This window comes from Lynx rufus, unplaced genomic scaffold, assembly GCF_022079265.1.
Source record: "Lynx rufus isolate CCGP_SWC_20201006 ecotype Redwood Valley unplaced genomic scaffold, mLynRuf1.p SCAF_9, whole genome shotgun sequence".
NCBI lineage: Eukaryota > Metazoa > Chordata > Mammalia > Carnivora > Felidae > Lynx > Lynx rufus.
Window position 1 is genome coordinate 76,109,920 of NW_025814897.1, and position 24,886 is coordinate 76,134,805.

General features: G+C 35.2%; 1 protein-coding gene and 1 pseudogene across 2 annotated transcripts in view; both read left to right on the plus strand.

The window, feature by feature from the left end:
- PRMT3 (protein arginine methyltransferase 3) overlaps positions 1–24,886 on the plus strand; it is a 139,975-nt gene that overhangs the window by 27,053 nt on the left and 88,036 nt on the right. For both annotated transcript variants that reach the window (XM_047070907.1, XM_047070906.1), the window contains exons 9-10: positions 2,212–2,333; positions 22,424–22,523. In XM_047070907.1, the coding sequence (XP_046926863.1) occupies positions 2,212–2,333; positions 22,424–22,523 (222 nt within the window). The remainder of the gene's footprint in view (positions 1–2,211; positions 2,334–22,423; positions 22,524–24,886) is intronic.
- On the plus strand, positions 7,392–7,532 carry LOC124506613 (uncharacterized; annotated as a pseudogene).

Genomic DNA, 24,886 nt, shown 5'->3' on the forward strand with positions numbered 1-24,886 from the left:
AAAAGCAGTGTGTAGCAAGTGCAGTGGCATAATATGCTTCTGTTTATGTAAAAAAGGGACGGAAAAAATGTGTTACATCATCTTTACATGAAAATTCTCTTGAAGGATAAATAAGAAATACAGTTTTTGATGTTAAACTATGTGGCCTATATTACCAAGCTGAAGAATAAAGTAATGTTGAACAGTTTGATAGATTTTTAATTCTAGTTCTGTTGTTCTTACGGTAGCTTCCCATTACTCAGAATAAAATCCAAAGGTTCTGTGTGATCTGGCCTCTGCTTAACCTTTACCTCACTATCGAGCAACCTTTTCTCACCCAGCTCAGCCACATTGGTCTTCTTGCTTTGCCTGGAATCTTGTGTTTTGCTGTTAATATCCTCCATTGCTTAGAAGAAACTCCTCCAGATCTCTACATGGCATATTCCTTTATTTCATTCAGTTCTCAGCCCACATATATCAGAGGTGTATTCACAGACCTATTTTAAATGCTTAAAGTATGTATCCCCTCTTCTCTGCTCTGACTTCTATTCCGGGGCTTGATTTTTCTTTATAACACTACTGGCTAACCTTATTTTGTATTTATTTATTCATTGTCTGTAGCTCCATTAAGACAGAAACTTGGTCTTGTTTGTTGCTGTACCCCATCACTGTGATCATGATTGCACTTAGTGATGCTCAGCAAATATTTATAGGAGAATACTGAAATAATTTCATTTTTTTGAGATAAGTACATAGGAGTTTAGGCCATTGATATTGAAAGATTTAAGGCAGTGCAGATTGCAGTCATTTCACAGAAAATACTGTATCTCTGACTATTTTGCTTAATATGTTTCCTCAGTAATTTGTTTTTGTTTTTTACTTTGAATGGAGCAGGTTTCACTATACTATATTGGAAATAGCATGCAATTCTTGATTTGGAAATAATTGCTTTTTACCTGTCCCCAACATCATCTTAAACTTTGATTCTTTTTACCTTCACCATTGATAATGAGTATTATTTTTAAAAACTTATATTCTTAAATGGCTGAATTCTAGAAGCCAGTTTGTTTTTATTGTACCTGTATTATTTAAGTGAGTTGAATATTTAATTTTGGAAATGGAGGGGATATGGCAGTATTCTACATCTAGGATTCTTTTATAAGCATTTTTTAGTTGTATTGGATGATGCTCTCCTGCTAAACTTAATTCTTGTCTCTCAAACTTGGAGAAATTTATTTCTGCTACAGTTTAGAACTACTAAGCCTAAATTAGAGCATGCATGCAATGGGGAAATTAAAAATAGAGAATATTATGGCGCACCTGGGTAGCTCAGTCGGTTAAGCGACCAACTTCAAGTCAGGTCATGATCTCACAGTTTGTGAGCGAGCCCCACGTTGGGCTGTGTGCTGACAGCTCAGAGCCTGGAGCCTGCTTCAGATTCTGTGTCTCATTCTCTCTCTGCCCCTCTCCCACTTGTGCTCTGTCTCTCTCTGTCTCTCAAAAATAAAATAAAATTAAATTAAATGTAATTTTAATAAAATGTAAAAAAAGTTTGTAAAAAAAAAATAGAGAATACTTCCCTGTTAAGTCTGTAGAAATTGCTTATTTTGTGTAAAACATCTCTTAATTTACATTGTTGCATCTGATTGTAGCAGAATATGGCCAGTATGGCCAAAAAGACTGTTAGGAATTTAAAAAAAGTTGGGGTGCAAACAACTTGGTGTATGTACCTGGCCAGCTCAGTCGGTAAAGCATAGGACTCTTGATCTTGGGGTCATAAGTTCAAGCCCCATGCTGGGCATAGAGCTTATGTTTAAAAAAAGAAGAAGAAGAATTTAAAACAACTCATTGTAGTGATATCTTCAGCTTCTTCAAATAGAAATCACTACCATAATTGATCAGTAAAATTTTAAAATATTGTGATCAATGGGGGTGTCTGAGTGGCTCAGTCAGTTAAGCTTCGGCTCAGGTCATGATCTCACAGTTCACGAGTTCGAGCCCCTTGTTGGGCTCTTTGCTGACAGCTCAGAGCCTGAAGCCTGTTTTGGATTCTGTCTCCCTGGCCCTCTGCCCCTCTCCTGCTTGCTCTCTGTCTCTCAAAAATACATAAAAAACATTTTAAAATTTTCAAAAAAATATTGTGATCAATTACTTGCCAGAAACATCATAATATGTGATTAGAACTTAAAATATTAGACCTTTTCAATAATACCTGTTTTTTTATTTTACCAGGTAGTTTTGGATGTTGGTTGTGGAACTGGAATTCTCTCTATGTTTGCAGCTAAAGCTGGGGCAAAGAAGGTTCTTGGAGTTGATCAATCTGAGATACTTTACCAGGCAATGGATATCATAAGGTAGATGTATTTTGAGGCTTGATTTAAGATTATTTTTAAACATGATGATTAACAGGTCTTCTTGTCTTTAATAGCTGTCTAATGCAGACTCAAGACATTTGTCTTTTAGTAAAAATTCATCCCAAAATAATAGGATTTTAGGTTATATTGAGCCAGACGTGTTTAAACTATGAATAATCTCTTCACAGTTCTCGTTGATGGGAATTACTTTTATATAATTTCCTGTCTTTCCAGTTATAGCTATAAATATGCTAATTATAATAATACAGAATTAGAGGGGTGCCTGGGTGGTTTGGTCCGTTGAGCGTCCAACTCTTGATATTGGCTCAGGTCATGATCCTAGGGTCATGGGATAGTGCTCCCCATTGAGCTCTGCACCTAGTATGGAGCCTGCTTAAGATTCTCTCTCTTCCTCTGCCCATCTCCCCCATTCGTGCCCGCACATGATTTCTCTTCCTTTCTCTCTCTCTCTCAAATAAAAAAAAAAAAAAAAATTAAACCAAAATAATAATACAAAATTAGAAATTATTGACATAAGCGTAGTAATTGTTAGAAGACTCTACAAAACTGAATATTTCAGTTATGTTTCCTTTAGCAAATATCAATCAGACTAAAGACTAAGGGGTATCTTTTTTTTTTTTTTTTTAATTTTTTTTAACGTTTATTTATTTTTGAGACAGAGAGAGACAGAGCATGAATGGGGGAGGGGCAGAGACAGAGGGAGACACAGAATCGGAAGCAGGCTCCAGGCTCTGAGCGGTCAGCCCAGAGCCCGATGCGGGGCTCGAACTCACGGACCGCGAGATCGTGACCTGAGCTGAAGTCGGACGTTTAACCGACTGAGCCAACCAGGCGCCCCGGGGTTATCTTTTTTTATAGCACTAACCTTTGTGCCTCAAAATTAAAATAGAGTATCTCGTACTTCTGAGGAGTTAGGTTAATCAATCAAGGATTGATTTTTATGACTGGCTTATGTCATAGTAAGGCCTTTATTTGAACTACAGCTTGTAGAACTAGATATCTTTAGCTGTGTACTTAAAAGCACCTTACAGGGGCGCCTGGGTGGCGCAGTCGGTTGAGCGTCCGACTTCAGCCAGGTCACGATCTCGCGGTCCGTGAGTTCGAGCCCCGCGTCGGGCTCTGGGCTGATGGCTCGGAGCCTGGAGCCTGTTTCCGATTCTGTGTCTCCCTCTCTCTCTGCCCCTGCCCTGTTCATGCTCTGTCTCTCTCTGTCCCAAAAATAAATAAAAACGTTGAAAAAAAAATAAAAAAAAATAATAAAAAAATAAATAAAATAAAAAAATAAAAGCACCTTACATTTGGAACTTAGGAGTAATTTTCAGAGTAAATCACTAATAGGAGCTTCTCAGTAATTCTCTTTTCCCCCCAGCTTTATTGAGATATAATTGACACATAGCATTGTATTAGTTTAAGATACACATTGTGTTGCATTGATATTTTTATGTATTAGTATGATTATCACCATAGCATTAGCTAACCCTTCAATTGCATCACATCATTACCATTTCTTTTTTTTCTTTTTTTTTTGTGGTGAGAATATTTAAGAGCTATGCTCTTAGCAACCTTCAAGTATATAAATACAATATTATTAACTCTAATCACCATGCATACATTTAATGCACAAGTTCTTAAGTGGTCCTCCCATTGATACTTATGTTCTGTTCTTAAAATTGATTAATGTTAATTCTTCCTTGTTAGCATAAAATATATATAAACATCTTAAGTATAATTGTTTAAGTTTTTAGATATTATTGCATAATGTAGAAGTATAGTTGGGGTGCCTGGGTGGCACAGTCGGTTAAGCGTCCGACTTCAGCCAGGTCACGATCTCGTGGTCCGTGAGTTCGAGCCCCGCGTCAGGCTCTGGGCTGATGGCTCGGAGCCTGGAGCCTGTTTCTGATTCTGTGTCTCCCTCTGTCTCTGCCCCTGCCCTGTTCATGCTCTGTCTCTCTCTGTCCCAAAAATAAATAAAATTAAAAAAAAAAAAAAAAAAAAAGAAGTATAGTGTTGTGGTTAAGAGTATAAGGTTTGAGTCAGGATTGGTTTGAATCTGTACTGTCTCACTTACCAGTTAGAAGTGAGATATACATATAAATATCTCTTTGGCACATTGCTTGGCACATAATAGGTATTTGAAAGTTACCTACTATTATTATTAACAAGCGCCAAATTAATGTTAATGAAAAAATTACATTGATCTTGCTTAGATTTTTCATAGATCTAGGTTTGTGGTTATGATTTTCTTTTTTTTAAGTTCATTTATTTATTTTGAGAGAGAGAGGGAGAGAGAGAGCAGGGGTGGAGCAGAGAGAGAGGGAGAGGGAGAGGGATAATCCTAAACAGGCTCTGCACTGTCAGCACAGAGCCTGACATGGGGCTCCATCCCACAACCCTGGGATCATGACCTGAGCCGAAATCAAGAATTGGATGCCTAACCCACTGAACCACTCAGGCGCCTCTGTGGTTATGATTTTCATATTGGAGAATGTGCGTATGTGTCGCAACTCTGTAATCTGGTAAAGTTTTTCCTAGTTCTTATGGTACCATATGGACATCTTCATCATTTTTGAGGTTCCATAAAAAGTACCTACACTTGCTTGTGCTTTGCCATACAAATATGAAAAACACTAAAGAAGATATTGTTTTAGAAGAATTATCAAACATTTATTGTGGATAGTAAGATTATGGTAAGATATTTCTTTCTTTTTTTTTTTTTTTTTTTTTTTTTTTTTTGAGAGAGGAAGTGCAAATGGGGGAGGGGGAAAGGGAGAGAGCATCTCAAGTAGGCTCTATGCCTGGTGCAGAGCCCCACCCGGGGTTTGACCCCACAACTGTGAAATCATGACCTGAGCCGAAATCAAGAGTTGGATGTTCACCCGACTGAGCCACTCAGGCACCCTCGTACGACATTTCTATTAGAAGCTTTATCTTATAAAAGATCATGTTCATTTACTTGTCATTTTTAATTTCTATGAAGTGAGACTAGATGTGTTCTCATTTTAATTTCTTTATGGAAGAAAAGGAAAAGGATAGTAATAACACTCATTTTATTTTTTGTTTTGTTTCATTTTATTTCACATAAAATTCCTACTGACTTTTTAGAAATATCTTTATATAGTGATTATACTCATATCCATTGTGTATAAAATTTAGTGCTGCTGTGTGTGGAACTTTTGCGTAAGAGCATTTATTGAAAATAACTTAGTACTCAATTTTAGGTGCTTCATTTTAACAATAAAAATTGCTAACGTTAATTTAGTACTCTCTATTGAATTTCTTTTGCGGTAGATATAATTACAATATATTATTATCCTTATTATAGAGATTAAGAAGTTGAGGCACAGAGATTAAGTTACTCTCCTTATTTGTAGTGGAGCCAGGATTAGCTCCCAGGCAGCCTGACTCCATCTTCATTCTCACAGTCAATTTACTGTGCTGTATCTCCCTTTAACTACTTACAGGGCATGTGTTAGTTGCAGTCAATAGTTTGCTTTACTTAGAATCTGTAGAGTTTGAGGGATACCTGGGTACCTCAGTCAGTTAAGCATCCCACTCTTGATTTCAGCTCAGGTCATGATATGTCTCATGGTTCATGAGTTTGAGTCCCATGTCAGGCTCTGTGCTGACAGCATGGAGCCTACTTGGGATTCTCTATCTCCCTCTCTGCCCCTCCCCCACTCGTGTGTGCACTCGCTCTCTCCGTCAAAAAGATTTTAAAAAAGAATCTATAGAGTGTGAAAATCCAACCTTTTTGCTTTAGATTAGTTTTGTTTTGGATAAGCCAACATTATACCATTTCTTCAGAGATATTATCCATTGCCTGTTTCATATTGTGCAAAAGTTACTTCCATAGTGTCTATAAGCATCTCTCCCTTGTCTTCCATTTAAAAATTTGAAATTTATACTTGGGTGAAATAACTTCTGTTCTTCTGTTTGTGAATGTCTCTCTAAAAGGATGTGCAGGAAACAGTTTACTGTTAATATTCCCACAATTTACTGGCTCATTATTCTACCAGTTGAAGAGGAGTATAGCATATTCCTCTCAGCATCTGTAATCACATGACTTGATTTCTGATTTTGGCTTTTTGATTAACTAGCTACTTGATAATGGGAAAAGTACTTCTTTAGTCTCTGGTTTCTTCATTTATAAAATGAGGTTGATGGTGATATCTATCTCCTAAGACTGTTATAAGGACTGAATCCATTTATGGTGCTTTGCAAAGTGTCTGGCATGTGCTGCTTATTAAATTTTAGCAGTGATTGTAATCATATTAGTTAGTAGTAATAGTGGTATATTTAGCTTGGCACCAGTGCCCCAAATAATATTTTATGTTTGTTGGTTATGTTTCTAAAATAATCATTTGGGGTGCCTAGCTGGTTCAGTCAGTGGAGCATGTGGCCCTTGATCTCAGGGTTGTAGGTTTGAGCCCCACATTGGGTGTAGAGATGCTTGAAAAAATAGAATCTAAAAACATAATAATAATATTATAATAATAAATAAAAATAATCATTTATTGTAGTTGTCCCCCCAAAATATGATAGCTCTCTTTTCTACATTTTTTCAGTTGCTCACAGTCTCTACTCTTCTGTGCCATAAAACTTCCAGATTTGGCCAGTTTTTTTTCTGCACTGACTCTCTTTCCTTGAAATCTACTCTCAACTTCTCTTATATTTGTCTGTGTTGTATATTGAGGCTTTCTGGAACTATCATCAGTCAGTGAAAACAGGTCTTCCAGTTAGCAGGCTGTGAGTTGTCTTTGGCTCTTCTGAGGCTTCTTTGTCAGAAATGTGTACACAGCAGAATTTCTGTAAAACTCTGTAAGCTTACATCTATAAAAAAGTACTTTAAATTCTAAAAGAGAGACACTTTTATTTATTTATTTATTTTTCCAATATATGAAATTTATTGTCAGATTGGTTTCCATACAACACCCAGTGCTCATCCCAAAAGGTGCCCTCAATACCCATCACCCACCCACCTGTCCCTCCCACCCCCATCAACCCTCAGTTTGCTCTCAGTTTTTAAGAGTCAGACACATCGCTTCTCGGCCTTTTGGCTAAGATCAAGTGAAGAGTCAGAGAGACATTTGTAAATGCATTTTTCGTTACTTTTAAATATACTTAGTTTACAGTCCTTGAATTGTGTTCAAAATGATAAAATAATTTGTATCTCTCTTTTTTTTTAATTTAAAAGAGAGACCTCATGTTTTAAAGAAATGAGTTTAGAATGGAGTAAACATTGATTTTAATGTAAACTGACATACATATTAGGGCTTATATGTAATATATAGATATATGTATATATTAGGGCTTAAGGTTAGGCTTGCAGTTTTGAGGTTGCAGACTTGAATAAAATCAAATATAGGTTTTCAGAGCTGTTACATTACAGGGGCAAATAGAACTCAAAGTGATACATGGAGGGAATGAGAAATTGTTTCTTATCTGTACTGTCATACTTGAAACTCTGCAGTGAATGATCATTTTAGAAACAAACTTACCTAAGGATAGGAAAGCTATTCAGTGGCAGACAGTCGTATGCTGTGTTCGCCCTCAGGAAGCAGGGGTAGCTTCTGGTAATACTTTTACCATTACTCTGGCTGCCTTTGGCTTCTCATTGCCTCAGCCATGGAATAGCTCATTATTCAGACGCTGAATGTTATTGCAGAGGAGCTTTCATGAGAAGGCTGATCCATCGTACAGCTGCAGTGCAATACTTTCAATCTCACTGTGACGTTAAAGATGCAATCTTTTATATTGCCTGTATCTAGAATACTGTTAGAAATGAAACATTAAGAAAAGCCTAGAGAATAATTGATCTGTTGTCATGTTTATGTAAGTGTCCTCTAGATTCTAGGATGGGTGCTATATCTTCTCAATCTTTTTATCCCTAACACCTAGCAAAATGTCTGAATCACAGTAGATGCTTAGTACAGGTCTTTGAGAAGAACAAATTTAACATAATGATTTTGAAGATAGTGGTGACCCCACTATGTCAGATTTGGAACAAGATCACAAAATGTACCAGGAAAAATTCTTGAAGTAAGGGATGTTCCTTCATATTTTGTTTCTAAATTTGATGGAAATAACATAGAAGAGTAAGTTAAAGCTGAAGAGAACTTTGAACTGCTGATGAGGCTGAAATGGTGAGAAACATTTGCTGCTAAAAAAAACCCCAGAATTCTACTAAAGGTAGTGAACGTGATCGAGACACTTTACAAGGAAACTAAATTCATTTCTTCTCCCACCCCACTAAACCCTTCATTTCCTGTCCACTCAGTGCTCCTGGCTTGGGATCTCACAACTACCCGCTAGTTCAGTGGTTCACTGGAAGAACAAAGCTTAATATAAAGTTGTATCCACAGCTAAGATTTGTTACAGCAAAAGCCACAGTCCAGGGACAGCAAGAAAAAGATATCTATCAGTTATAAGTCACGTACAGGCTCCCAGGTAATCCTTTCTTTGCAAGAGTCACACAAAATGTACTTTTCTCTCTGGATGCAAAACTCAAAGACACATGTGAGATGTCTCTACCCAAGGAATTTTGCTTGAGTCTTACAGCCCGTAGTTCTCAAAAAGAGCTGATCATACGAGCACCTGCTATGTGACCCGCCATGGTGTACATGCATGTCAGACACCAGGTGCCCATCAGGAACATTCATGTTTGTTTTAAACATGCTGTCATCCTTGTTTAGCTTGGTTCGTGGCTTTGCGCATATAGAATAGTATCATTACCCAGTGACTATGTGAATGTTCAGTTGTTTTGTTAGAGTTTGGCCAAGAATTACTGCTATGGTTACAGAGATAAGTAAGAACTAAGGGAATAGACCTGCATTGACTCTTTTCTCACACGTAAAAATTGTAAACCTAGGATTCATACTTGACCTTTGCTTCTTTTTTACCAACATACCTATTGGAAAGAGTCCTGTTGATTAAGAATCCCCAATGTGTCTCGATCCGTCCCTTGTCTGCCATTGAGGTTCTTAAATCTGTCTTAATTCACATTTTTACTTTTCTCACCTAAATTAATACAGTTGCATGTAACTGGCTTGGTTATTTGTACTTCCTCTTTGCCTCCCAGCAGCTGTCATCCATTGTCTCCAGGACAGCCAGACTGATTTCCCTGCTCAATTCTCTTCCCCTTTAAGTAAAAAGGAAAGGGGCAGTGGGGGAAGGATGTATTTTGTGTTGGGAACACATAAGAGAGGATAAAAAAGAAACTAAGATTACCTGTGATCCTAGTATGAGAGATCATTATCGATATTTTGGTAAGGCTTTTTAAAGCCTTAGGTCACAGGAGATGAAATACGTAGAAATGGAAGCTTACCAGAGTGTCAGCTCCTCAAGGTTAGACAGGAATTTTTCTCTGTTTTGTTCATTGATGTGTCCCAACCACCTGGAAGGGTAACATGACACATAATAGGTATTCAACTTAAATACTTATTTAATGAATGAATTCATAAATTCATGAACTTTCAAGACCCAGAACATTGAACATGAAAGCCAGGTAAATCATCATCAAACCTGAAAACCCATTGTCTCTGCTTGAATCCAGATGATTCTTTTCATCTTTTTTTTCCATCGTATTAGAAGTTGAGTTATTTCTCGTTTTAAACAATAAATGTTCTCAATGTTGGTAATTCCACAGCTGCACATCTGTAATCACAAATGATACATTCGGGAGGGATGCAATTCATTGAGTAGCTTTATTTTGGCTTTGTGTCTGGGCCCTGCATTTGAAATGATCAGCCTCGTAGTGTTTATTTTTCATGAGATGTACTTAATCTGCCCTTTGTCTCATATGTTTGAGAATCCTTGTTTTTTTATTTGCATTTATGAATGGAGAATTAGGTTTTTTTTAATAAAGGTAACCGGTATATGTTTTGTCTCTGATGGGATTGGAGGGGAAGCTTCCTTTCTTCCATTGATTTTTCAGGCTCTTGTTACTTGCACTTTGTATACCTCTTGACTCGAGGGGTTTGTGTTGTGAAGAATGGCTTCTGCCTCCACTCTGATTTTCTCTGATAGGTGCACTGAGCACTGGATCCATCAGATTTACCAATGTAATTTAATCCCCCCTTTTCTCCCATGAAATTATCAGAATCTTTGCTTTTGATATCACCTTCTAAAATCCTTATGCATTTATAAATTTTTTATTGTATTTTATATTAATTTATTGTCAGTTTGCTTTGGGAACTAAAGAGAAGTATTTGCCCTTGGATGTCATAGTGAAATGAAAGCAAAGTAATATATCGTGTGTATTTTTATATGAGGGTATTCCCTCCCTGCCCTTCTCTAGTACTTATGTATTCTTCTAGAGGAACTTTATAATTATTTTGTCACAAACATTAAATGCCACTTATTTGACTAGGTATTCATTGCATGAACTACCATACTTTATGCTGCTTACATGTCTATTTCTCTACTAGACCATGCTCTTCTTTGGACCTAGACCAGGTCTTTGAGTCACATTTGCAGAAGTACATTACACATTTGATCCTATGTTTCCCATTTTAAAAATCCTGAAATGACTCTTTATTGTCTTGGAATAAAATCGAGACTCTTTAATATCACCTTTATCTCCAAACCCTGTCACTATATACCTTTTGTTGCTCTAATCATACTGTGAACTATTTATAGCTCTTCAAATTTGCCATTTCTCTTCCATTCACACACACACACACACACACACACACACACACACACACACACACAGAGGCAGTTTGTGCACACAAAGATGTATGCACTTCCTTATCCCCATACCCATATACGTCTTCATGGGTGCTCTGTCTTTTCCTAGTTAAACTCAAATGTCTCTCACTTAAGGGCTTTTTATATAAGCTACTGTGGTACCCTATGCTGTTTACTGTTCTGTCTCCCTTAGACCATGTTCCTAAGTGTATCGACTGTGTCTTTGATCTCTGTGTGCTCAGTCTAAGAATTAGTCTTGCTCATGTTCCTATATCATGAAATAAAAGTTAAATTGCTACTTTTCAGCTAGAAAAAGCTGAAAAGACTATACTTTCCTGTCTTATTCCTGTCTTATTTCCTATACTTTCCTGTCTTATTTCCTAACAAAATTTTCACTCAGAAAAATAGATGATTTCAGTGCTTATTGGATTAGTTAAGAGACATACTTAAAATACCCTTTTTATTACAATGTTATATTTCTGTAGATTAAACCTATGCTAGTTTTTGAGCAAGTAATTCTAGAGATAGAATTCATTGGAATGCTTTTTTGCTGAAGAAAGGTTTAGTGAGTAGCCACTTGAGAAAAAGTAAGTAAAATGTATAGTTTTTTTCATGAATGGGAAATCAGGTGGTGATTAAGATGAACAGTCCCATGAAAGAGGTTATCTGTGTGAATGATATCTGTGTTGAGCTGTTTAATACAGAATTACTGGGAATCATGGCCTTTGTCTTTTTGTGTGTGTGTATTGCCTGAAATCTTAATCTTTCCTGTTATATTTATATTTGAACAAGTAATTACTGATGCAAGTAGGATTATGACTTGTAGCAGACAATAAACAGCCTGAGCAGATGGCCTTTTACAAAACACATCTTGTTTCAGCATTAGCATTCCGAAGGTATTTCTAAGCAATGGGAACATTTTGCTCTTTTAAGAAGCTCACTTTTTGTTTCCTTTGAAGTGTTTGTAATTCTTAGAGCCTTAATAAATATTTCAGTGAATAGTAAGCAACTACAGCAGTTCTATCAAGAAGAATTTTATTATTTCTTTGATAAAACCTAAATATGATGTAAGCATCCTTTTCTTTTACTTTTGTGTGAAATATAACATACATATTAAAAGTTCATAAACCATAAGTAATGTTATAATATGCATAAGTATGCACAAAATAATAAGAACTAGAATATTACCTCACTTTCGAATCCCACCCACCTGTATTGCCCTTTTTTAGTCAGATGCTGCCCATCCTGATTAAGGTTACTCCTGTCCTGACTTTGATGGTAATCAATTTGTTTGCTTTACATTTTAGCCACTTATATGGCCATCCATTTAAGATAGTTTAGTTTACTAAACTTTGATTTTTAAATAAATGAAATGATATGTCAGGCATTCTTTTTGTCTAGCTTGTTTTGCTCAACATTATTTTTAGTGTTCATTCATGTTATGTCTAACTGTAGTTCATTCATGTTTATTATTGTAAAGAAAGCCACTAATGAATATATCACAATTTATCTGATCTGTTCTTGATGGACATATTTTGGGTTTTCCAATCTATTATGAACAATTCTGTTACGAACTTTTTGTACATAACAGTTCTGGTTGGCATTGTCTTATCCTTAAAAAATTTTTCCAGGTGGTCTTATAGCACCTCATTGCAATTTAAATTTGCATTTCTGTGATTATTAATGAGGCTGAGCACCTTTTTATGTGAATATTGGCCCTTGGAGTTTCCTTTTCTGTGAAATAACCTGTTTATATCTTTATCATATTTTTGTTAAGTTGGATCTTTTTCTAATTTATCTGTAGGCTATCTTTATATAGTTAAAAGTTTTATTTATTTATAGGTTTTATGTAATGCAGATGTCTTCTTTCTTTCTTGCTTGCCTTTTTACTCTTTCATAGTGTCTTGAGGTACTGATGTTCTCAGTTTTCACGTAGCAACATTCTTGTTTAAGGCCACTATTTGTGAGTTGGGTACAAAACCTTATTGAGATATTCTTTTATATCGCTTCTCGGCCTTTTGGCTAAGATCAAGTGGAGATAATTCTTTTATATTCTGTTGTAAATGCTTTATGGTTGTGGGTTTTTTTGCATTTAGGCATCGTATTGGGCATTGTTTTAGTGTATGGCATGAAGTAGGGATCCAGTTTTATTCTTTTTTTTTTATAATCTTTTCATATGACTTGGTTGTCCCAGTCTTGCTTATGACAGAGACTGTTCTTTCCTTTCCACTTTGCAGTGTCATTCATCTTTGTCAGGAATCAAGCATCCATATATGAGGGCAGTATAACCTTTATACCAAAATTCTACTGAGGCAATAGAACAGAAAATTACAGGTTACTCATTCATGAACATATATGCAAAAATCTTCATCAAAATGTTAGAAAACTAATTGAGCAATATATTGGAAGGTAAAGTTTATCCCAGGAATACAAGGTTGGTTAAGTACAAGAAAATCAACCAGAACAATCTATTGAGATCATCTCAACAGATGCAGAAAAAAAGGTTTGATAAGATTCCATATCCACTCAGTACATCAATGTATTAAAATTCTTAGGAAACTAGAGCTAAAAATGAATGTTCTAACATGATATATAGTATCTCAAAACACACAGATAAACAAAAAGAAATCTACAGCCAATATCTTGATGAAGCTTTGAAAGCATTTGCTTTAAGTTCAGGAACAGGCCAGAGATAACTGCCATCACCTCTTCAATTTAATACTGTAAAGAAGATCCCAGTACAGCAAGGCAATAAAAAGAAAGCTATAAGAATTGGAAATGAAGAAAGAAAACTATCCTTACTCATTAACAATATGTTTGCAAATATGAACTTCAGAAATAAACTATAAATAATTCCAATAATAAAATTATCAAGGTGCTGAATACACAATTAATACATAAAAATCAATTTTATTTCTATAAGGAACATAAAATAGACATTAAAAATTAAAATATATCAAAGTATATTGTTAATATTTCTAGCCTCCCAGACAATGCAAGGACATTAAGTCACTTTTAATGGAAAATTCACCCAGGGGATGAATATCCCCCAGTAAACACTGTGCATGAGTCATGAGTCAGCTGTTTTAACTTCTTCCCCAGTCTACCTTCTGACCTTGGTCACTATCTCATTGCCTTACATTTCTGTAACATTCTGTATCTGTAACATTATAACATTTTCTGGAATAATTTCTGCTAAGAATAAGCCTGTAAAGACCCTAACAACCCTACAATGATTTGAACCATCCTCTACAAAGTTTGTTAATAACTCCTCAATAAAGACCTCATCTAATTCCTCCACTGTTTTTCAAAAGCCATTGAAACTACTTTTCTCAATGAGCTGGTGTTTGTTTCTTCCATCTTTTTTTTCTCTTACTGATGCTCCCTTTCTTTTGTATGTCAAGAACATCAGGCAGTCCCATTCTTGGTAATTAAATAAGGTAATCAGATAGTCCCTCTTGATTACTTATCAAGGTTACATAAAATGGTCAAGAATGAAGAGTCACTGAGTCCCACATCTATCATCATCTCTGTCAATAGCATTCAATTATATTGTTTTTGCAAAGCCAGTCTAAGTTTATTTGCACTCACAGTATTCCTTCTGCTCTAGAGGACTATCTGTGCATTGGGAAGAGGGCAGAGCAGTTACCTTCTTGGAGGTAAGCACAGCTGTAGACCAGTTTTCACCCAGTTTATTTGTTGCCTGTTGTAGCACCTGTTTGTTGCCACATAGGGATAGATCTATCATCAACCCAAGTAATTATACTCTGTTGTATGTAAAATAAGTGATGAATCCTTCTGATTGTCCATGCCAATAATGATTCACCAGGCTTTTCTGGTATGTGTGTGAAATACCAGACAAGAAATACGCTATTTCTTTCACAGAATACTCTCAGCACTCAGGCGTTCTCTGACCTTGACCTCCACCTACCTATAGTATCTTTGGGATAACCTATAGCCTTAAGTTCATTACTTTCTTAGTGGATATTTCATCTCCCCAGAGTAGCCATATAAGCACAAGAAGGCCTTCCAGTGAGAGGAAAAACTGTTATTATATTTTTTCTCTTGCCATTATCTCCTCCCTAAAAGGGTTGGCATTTATCAAACATGCTAGTAACAGCTAGACAATAGAAGTTTTCACTGTCTTCCCCTCTGCCTACTGATCCCTGTCAGGCTAGTGGCCAGTTTGTCAGAGTCTTAAGTTTTCCCATTTCAGACCAAAGATGTCTAGGTAACCATCCCAGGACTATATCCTCCTGGTTTTTTTGTGTTTTTTTTTTAGTCTCCTCCTTTTTCTGGCTTTAAAAAGTACCCTAAGCCTTTGTGATTCATAGATCTGTATGAGAGTCCTCCTAATAACATCACCCTGAGCTAACAGATTTTCCAGTCAGACTCCCACAAACCTGATTACCCAGGGATGTTACCCAGTATTAAGCTTCATTAATAATTTCAAAGATATTGACAATCAAGAGATTCACAAGTAGGGAGCGATCTGGTACATGGAGAGGAGCCTCTTACTTAAAGACCATGTCTACTCTGGGTGACAGAGTACATGCCTGACATAGAGAAGGAAAAACCTAAGCAGCTGCCTTTATCTTTAATGTCCCAGACTTCTCCCTAATTACTCTGGACCATTTAATTGCCCCTATTTTTAAAATTGTTTGTAAAGCTTGACCTTGGATAAAATCTGTGGGTTCATGTGAGTTAGATTTCACAGTCTGATCCTTTGTATTCACTCACCCATATATGTCCGTCCTCTTTTCTTATTCCTTCATATTTCACTATCTCGGATCATTTTCCTTCTTCCTGAACTAATTCTTTAACATTTTTTTCATTGTGCATTTATGGCCATAGCCAAACAACAATGATGTTAGTTCATTCGAAAATGTATTTTGCTCTGTCTTGGAGGTGTTTTTCTCTGCATGGAGACCTTAGGTTGGTGGTGATAATGCGCTAATATGGAAGTCAATAAACTTTAGCCATGGACCAGCCATTTGTTTTGTAAATAAAGTTAGGACACAGCCATACCCTTTTGTTTGCATATTGTCTACGGCTGTTCTCACCCAGCAATAGCATTTGAATAGTTGCAGCAGAAACCATATGGTCTGCAAGTCTAAAATATTTATTATTTGGCAGTTTAATAAAAAGTTTGCCCACCTTTGCTCTAGTTCATTGGTAATATCATTTCATTGCCTTCTGGCTTCTGCTTTTGTTATTAAGAAGTCACCTGTCACAGTAATTGTTATTTTATTGGAGGTAATCTGTCTTTGTTGAAGGTTTTTTCTTTGTTTGATTTTTTGGAGTTGTACATTATGTAATATATGGATCTAAAAAAAATAGTCTTTTGGAGATTCTTTGCATTTGCCTGTGGCTTAATTCTTTTTATCAGTTCTGGAAAATTCTCATCCTTTATCTCTTCAAATATTTTTCTGTTCCTTTTATTTCTTCTCTTTCTGCAACCTCATTTAATTCTATTCTAGATGTTCTCATTATTCTTTGTCCAGCTATGCTTCTGTAGTGTTTTTTTTTCCTTGAAGTTTATTTATTTTGAGAGAGGGAGGGAGAGAGCCAGTGGGGGAGGGGGAGTGAAAAAGGGAGAATCTCAAGCAGGCTCCATGCTGTCAGTGCAGAGCCTATGTGGGGCTCAAACTCATGAGACCACGAGATCATGACCCAAGCCGAAATCAAGAGTCAGACACTTAACTGACTGAGCCACCCAGGCGCCCCTCTGTAGTGTTCTAAAGCAAGTGTTGGCTTGCTTTTTCTGTAAATGGCCAAATAGTAAATATTTTAAACTTTGTGGGACATCTGTGGTCTTTGTCACTTGTGCTGCTGATGCTTCCTCTTTCTTTACAGTGCTTAAGCATGCAGACTACACAAAAATGGTCATAGGCTAGAGAAAAAGGCCATAATTTTCCAATCCTTGTTCTAAAAATCCAGTTAAAAGAGATCATTAGACCAGATAAAAAGTAAGACCCATCTGTTTTTTGTCTTCAAAAAAATCCAGTCTAAATATAAAAATACCATAGGCTGAAAGTAAAAGAATGGAGAAAGATATGTTACGAAAACACAAAATCATTTAAAAAGTTGAAGTGAATATATAAATATCATACAAAGGAAACATTATCAGGAATAAAGAAGGATATTTCATAATTATAAAGGAATCAAATAATCAAGAATATATAATAATACTAAACCTATAATTATCTAATAAAGTCTTTAGAATACAGGAAGCAAAAACAGAAATTAAAGGGGAAATAGACAAGTTTATAATCATGCTAGGAGATATCAATACTTTTCTGTCAATAATTGGTAAAACAAGTTAGATACAAAATAGCAGTATGGAAGACCTAATTGACATTTATATAACACTTTATCCAAAAATAGCACTTTTTAAGTGTACATAGAATATTCATCAAGATAGATTACTTGTAGGACAATAAAAGAAGTCTCAGTAAGTTGAAAAATATTTAAACCTTACAGACAGAGCTTCTGAGCTTACTGAAATTAAATTATAAATCCATAACAAAGATATCTGGTATATTCCAAAATATTCAGCAAATAACATACTTCTGAGTAACCCATGGTTGAAAGAAGAAATAACAAGGGAAAGATTTTAGAAAATATTTTGAACTGAACTAAAAGCACAGTGTATCAAAATTTGTGGTAAACAGCTAATGCCATACTCAGAAGGAAATCTAAAGTGTTTTTTTTTTTAATATGAAATTTACTATCAAATTGGTTTCCATACAACACCCAGTGCTCATCCCAACAGGTGCCCTCCTCAGTGCCCATCACTGACTTTCCTCTCCCTCCCACCCCCCCCATCAACCCTCAGTTTATTCTCAGTTTTTAAGAGTCTCTTATGGTTTTAAATGCTTATGTTGGGAAACAAACAAACAAACATTTAAAATCCATGACCCATTGCTTGGGTGGCTCTGTTTGTTAACTGGCCAACTTCAGGTCAGGTCATGATCTAGTGGTCTGTGAGTTCGAGCCCCACGTGGGGCTCTGTGCTGACCGCTCAGAGCCTGGAGCCTGCTTCCGATTCTGTGTCTCCCTCTTTCTCTGTCGCTTCCCTGCTTCTCTCTCTCTCTCTCAAAAATAATAAACATTAAAACTATATAAATAAATAAAATCCATGACCCAAGCTTCCATCTTAAGATATGGTAGAGGAGCACCTGGGTGGTTCGGTTGAGTGTCTGACTCTTGATTTCAGTGTAGGTCATGATCCCAGGATTATGGGATCAAGCCCTGTGTCAGGGTCTGCACTGAGCATGGAGTCTGCTTACGATTTTCTCTTCCTCTGCCTTTCTCCCCTGCTCATGCACACTCTTGTGCTCTCCCTGTCTCTCTCTCTCTAAAATAAAAAAAAACTTTTAAAATTTTTGAAAAGATATGGTAGAGAAAAAGAAAAGTTAAATGTACCTGAGAAAAAAGGTAAAGAACAGAAATCAGTGCAGTACAAAACAATACAGAAAATTAATGAATACAAAGTGAATTTAAAAAAGAATTGATAAACTTTTAACTAGAATTAACAAGAAAAGGGAAGATACAAATTACCAATATTAGGATTGAAGGGGAAATCTCTACAGATCCTATAGATAAAAAGAATAATAGAGGAATATTATGAACACCTTTATGCCAATAAATATGACAGTTTAAAATGGAGAAATTGTCTGAAAAATGAAAGTTATCAAAATTGATTAAAGAAAAACTAGAAATTCTGAATATCTCTAGATCTAGTAAAGAAAATGAGTTGGTAGTTATAATCCTTCCCACAAATTAAACTCCAGTCTCAAATAACAAACATAACATTTAATGAAGAAGTAATACTAAACTGTTAGAAGTGGACAGAATCTTTTGCAACATATTTTATAAGGCTGGCATCACAGTGATACTAAAGCTGAACAGAGTTTCCAAGAAAAGTAAACCACAGACCAGTATGAACATAGATGGAAACATTTTTTAATTGAAAAAGCTAATATACAATATTACATTAGTTTCAGGTGGACAACTTAGTGATTTATATACATTATAAAATAATCACCATGGTAAGTCTAGGAGGTGGAAATATTTTAAATAAAAAAATTAGCAAATGGAATCTAGTAATATATAAATAGGATAATAAGCTATGACCAAGTGAAGTTAATCCTAGAAAGGCAAGATAGGCATAATATTTGAAAATTAGTATAATTTATCATATTAACAGAAAAGAAAACTATAGAATCATCTTAATAGATGCAGAAAAACTATTTGTCAGAATTTGAAAATCATTCATAAGGAAAACTCAGCAAACTAGGAAAGAAGGGAGCTTTCTCACCTGGTAAAGATAAGTAGTGTCATATTTAATAATAGTTAATGAATGTTTTCCCCCTATAATTGGAAGCAAAACAAGGGATGTCCACTCCCACCACTTCTATTCACTGTTGTCTTAGGGAATCTAATAAGTGCGATAAACCAAGAAAGGGAAATAAAAGATGTGAAGGAAGTAAAACTGTCATTACTTCCAGATGACATGATCATGTACATGTAAAGTCCTAAGAAATCTATAAAATAAATCACTATATTGCACACCTGAAACTAATGTAATACTGTGTTAACTATAAAAAGAAATGAGTAAAATATTTTTTTTTAAAGATATCTATAAAATAGCCATTAAAACTGCTAAAACTAAAACCTTTATCACAGTCATGGGATTTAAGGTCAAAACATGAAAATTAATTATACTTCTTTTTATTAGTAGCCACAAACAACTAGAAATTGAAACTTAAAAAATATACACTGTTTAGAATACAACCAAAATCATCAAACATGTAGGGATAAATTTAACAAAGTATGTCTAAGATATCAACACTGAAAAGTACATTACATTACCAAGAGCTGATGCTAAAATTTATATAGAAGCGCAAATGACCCAGAATAGCCAAAAGAATTTTCTTAAGGAAGAATAAAGTTGAAAGATGTACACTGTCAGATTTTATTACTTAATGAAAAGCTATAGTAATCAAGAAAGTGTTCTATTGGCATAAGGATGCTTACCTAAATGGTGGGGCGGAATTGAAAGTCCAGAAATAAACCTACACATATATGGTTAATTGATTTTTGACAAGGATACCAAAATAATCCTATGGGTTAGTGATACTTTTTCTTCAAGAAAGTTGAAACTATCCCTTGTGAGAGATTTCCAACACCATATCAATAGGTATTGATATGGGGAAAAAATGAAAATGATAGCATATGGAAAAATTAACTCAAACGGAAACAAAAATGTTAAAAGAAAATACAGGTGAAAAGATTTGGTGAAGGCAAAAATGAACCACAAAAGAAAAAAAAATGGTTAATTGGTCATCATCAAAATCAAAAACAAGCTCTTCAAAATATGCCATTAAAAAATGAAGAAGCCTGGGGCGTCTGGGTGGCTCAGTCAGTTAAGCGCCAACTTCGGTTCAGGTCATGATCTCCCAGTTCATGAGTTTGAGCCTCCATTGGGCTCTGTGCTAACAGCACAGAGCCTGGAGCCTGTTTCGGATCCTGTGACTCCTCTCTGGCTCTCTGCCCCTCCCCCGCTCACACGCACTCTCTCTGTCTCAAAAATAAAATTTTTTTTAAAAAATGAAAAAGCTACAGTATGTTAGAAATTATTCACTATGAATATATCTCACAGAGTTTTTATCTAGAATATGTCAAGAACTCTTAAAATTCAATAATAAGAATACAGCAGATCCAATTTTTTAAATGGGCAAAAAATTGGAACAACAGGTGATGTGGGAATATGGCCAATAAGCACATGAAAAAAATGCTTGGTCATTAGAAAAATGCAGTTGGTAACCATGAGGTCTCATCACACACATAAAATCTAAAAGCTTAATAATACCAAGTGCTGACAAGGATGTGACACAGTAAGAATGTACATATATATTGCTGGTGGAATTTAAAAATTTGTATGTACTTTGTAAAACAGATTGACAGTTTCTTTAAAAGCTACATAGACACTTTCATTTGATGGAACAATTTTACTTGTACACAATGTTTATGGTAGCATTATTCATTATAGCCCAAAGCTGGAAATAATCCAGAGTTCCATCCACGTGTGGATAAACAAAATTGTTTTATCCATGCAGTGGAATACTACTTAGCAACAATAAAGAATGAACTACTGATATACACAAAAGTATGCATGAATCTAAGAAGTATGTTTATTGAAAGAAACCAGACACAGAAAGGTACATTTGCTATGATTCCATTTATCTGAGACTCTACAAAACACAAATCTAATATGTAGTGAAAGAAAGAAAATCAGTGGTTGCTTCTTCAGGATGATTTTCTGGGAAGGGGGTGCTAATGAATATTTTTGAGGAGATAGAAATGTTCTATATATTGATGATAGTGATCGTTCAAGTATCTATGTTTTAAAATTCAACAAAATTTACCCTTAAAATGAATGCATTTAATTTTATGTAAATATGTCAATGAGTTTGAGGAAAGACCCTATCCTTTGTTAGCAGAAAAAATCCTTTGTAATTGAGATGTACATCCTCTGAGGATTGAGAGCTTATTTATTTAACTAGATAACAACTTTGTAGTTTGCTTTTAGCTTTTTAAAATAATCTCCTTAACTCTGTTGTTTATTTCAAATTGCAAAAGGAGGATGAAAAATACATGCTAGTCTTAGATCGAGCATATAAAAATACCTAATGAATATCACTCGACAAGGTTAAATAATTTAAGATTGTAGTAGATATTCAGGTTTTATGCAGCATATATTTTGAGAAAATATGTGCTGAGGATGTATGTGCTGCTTTCACAAATCCTTGATTCTCATAATAGGCTATGAAGTAGAGCAAGTATCATCCTCTTTTACACATGAGCACACAGGCTTAGGGAGATTATGATATAATTTGGTGAAGATCGCTTAGTGCTTGCTTCGGCAGCACATATACTAAAATTGGTGAAGACCACTTAGCTGACAATTACTAGAGGATCTGGAGTTTAGAGAAAGAGCTTTTGGCTCCTAGTTCTTTCTCCACTGTGACACACTACTTGCCTTTAAAATATACTTTTGTCGTCTGGTTTATACGTCTCTCTCCTCCCCTCCCTTAAAAAAAACACAGTAATTTTATTGACATGTCTTCTTGATAAAATTCAAATTTCCTTTCAGGCTATAGTTTTAAATATTTGTTCAGAGTATTGCCATATTAATCAGAAACATTCTTGGACATTCATGTAGTGGTCAAAAGTAATTCTAATGCCCAGGGAATAACCAAACTTTGAATATGAAACAAAGTTTGAATACGAATAGTTGCCAAGAAATTATGTAATTTGACTAGTTTTCTGAATCTATTTAATGTACTAATTTAATTCATTGTGATAATTTTCAGACTAAATAAACTTGAAGATACTGTTATACTAATTAAAGGAAAGATTGAAGAAGTTTGCCTTCCTGTAGAAAAAGTGGATGTTATTATATCTGAGTGGATGGTAAGTGTTTGCAGAAAAAACTACTTTTATTGGTTTTAAAAAAAAGAAAACAGGGAGGAAGTAGTTTTTCTGCATTAAATTCTGTTTGACAACTGGCAGAGTGGTGGGATTATTTTAAAAACAGCTACAATCTTTTTATGGTAGTTTATTCTGTTACGGCACTTGTTTACTGACCATTCATAATCTTTTTTTTTTTTTTTTTAATTTTTTTTTTTTCAACGTTTATTTATTTTTGGGACAGAGAGAGACAGAGTATGAACGGGGGAGGGGCAGAGAGAGAGGGAGACACAGAATCAGAAACAGGCTCCAGGCTCTGAGCCATCAGCCCAGAGCCCGACGCGGGGCTCGAACTCACGGACGGCGAGATTGTGACCTGGCTGAAGTCGGACGCTCAACCGACTGTGCCACCCAGGCGCCCCCATAATCTTTTTAAAAAAGAAAATTAGCTTCTTTACTTGTAAAATCATTATAAAGAATTATTGTTTTTCTACTTTCTAAATTTGTAAAGACGTGATATGTTTGCTAAAAAGCCTCTGAGGACTAGTAATAACTTACTCGTGTTGTTTCGTCAAAATTAACAAGATGTTGCCACTATTGCTGTCATACTGAATGTGCTTTCTTATGTCTGGTCATGTAATCAGTGTTCTTTATCACAAAAAATAGAACTTATTAGCATTATTAAGATAATAATATCAAGATACGTCATATAGCTTTAGAATTTGCTTTTGAAATTGTAAGTTAAGCACAGAATGTTTATTTTTAAAGGTATATAAAGTGAAACTAATGGTATTTAACAGATGATTTGACTTGTTGATATGCCAATTTGATGAAGACAAGTTAGTATTTATAGATAAAGATTTCCTAACCATTTGGAGAGGTTTTAAGACTTAAAAATTATATGATACATATATTTTCACTAAATCAATTTATCTAAAAATTTTGAAAAGAATTCATTTTGATTTATAATTATGTATAAATTTTGAATAAACAATAACAATTATAGCAATATTTTAGCAGGAATTTCAGGGAGCTTTTGAAATGTGCAGATTTAATGTATTAGTAAATTTCACTCGAGTCAGTGATGGTCACTGTTGTTGGTAGTTACTCTTTTGTACATGAAAAAGTATATTAATTTTTTTATCCTAGCATTGGCTTGTAATAATTCTTTTTTTTTTTTAACATTTATTTATTTTTGAGAGACAGAGACAGAGACAGAGCATGAGCAGAGGAGGGGCAGAGAGAGAGGGAGACACAGAATCTGGAAGCGGTCTTCAGGCTCCAAGTTGTCAGCACCGAGCTGGGCTCGACACAGGGCTCGAACTCACGAATCGTGAGATCATGACCTGAGCCAAAGTCGGACACTTAACCCACTGAGCCACCTAGACGCCCCAGCTTTTAATAATTCTTAATCATAGTGTCTTATAGTAAAGAATTTGTACCAACACTGATTTTTTTTAATGAATTGAATAAAAAGGTATGGATTTAGTTCATATAATTAAAAATCCAAGGTGTGTTAGGGCTTGGATGGCTCAGTGGGTTAAGTGTCCAACTCTTGATTTCTGCTCATATCTTGATCAAGCCCTTGAAGGTGCTCTGCACTGAATGTGGAGCCTACTTAAGATCCTCTCCCTCTGCCCCTTCCCCACTCGTGCTTGCTTTCTCTCTTTCTCTCTCTCTCTCTCAAATAAATTAAATCTCAAGGTATAGAATACAAAAATATTTTAAAAAATAAATAAAAACCCAGCATCTCTTGAAGGATAACAAAAAGGTTCTTTGGAGAAAGCACATGAGAGACAGTTACACAGCAATAATTTAAAATACTGTATACTAAATGTTGGCTGACATCCTTATTTTCCCAAGGACCGTTTTATTTTTCTTAGAAAATGCATCTCTTAAATTATTCTAAATTAGGCTATAAACAAACTAAAAGACAGACTTTACTAAAATTCTTGTCCCCTCAGTTGAACATTTTTTATATATCTGGCTATAACTATTTGAATAATTCTTGCCCTACCTAGCAGAATTTTAGTTATAGATACTGATATTCTAGGGATTTTCATTTTAAAATCTGAAAAGATGATCTAGAAATATTAATATTCAGTTGAAATCTTAGAGCCTGTTGGCATAATAACAAAAAATTGGCTTGACTGAGTGAACTTAAAAGATCGTCACATTTACAATATGAATTTTATTGAAAAGGTATAGTGGTCTTGAACTTGTTTGCCCTCAGATGCATTTTACACTCTTCTCTTGCTTGCTTCTGTACTGAATGAGGTCTAACGCTGCAGGCCGCAGTTTCTAGGCTTCAGGGACAGCTATCTTCCACAGGGTTTGGGAAACATGGAAGATTTCAGAAAGGGAGA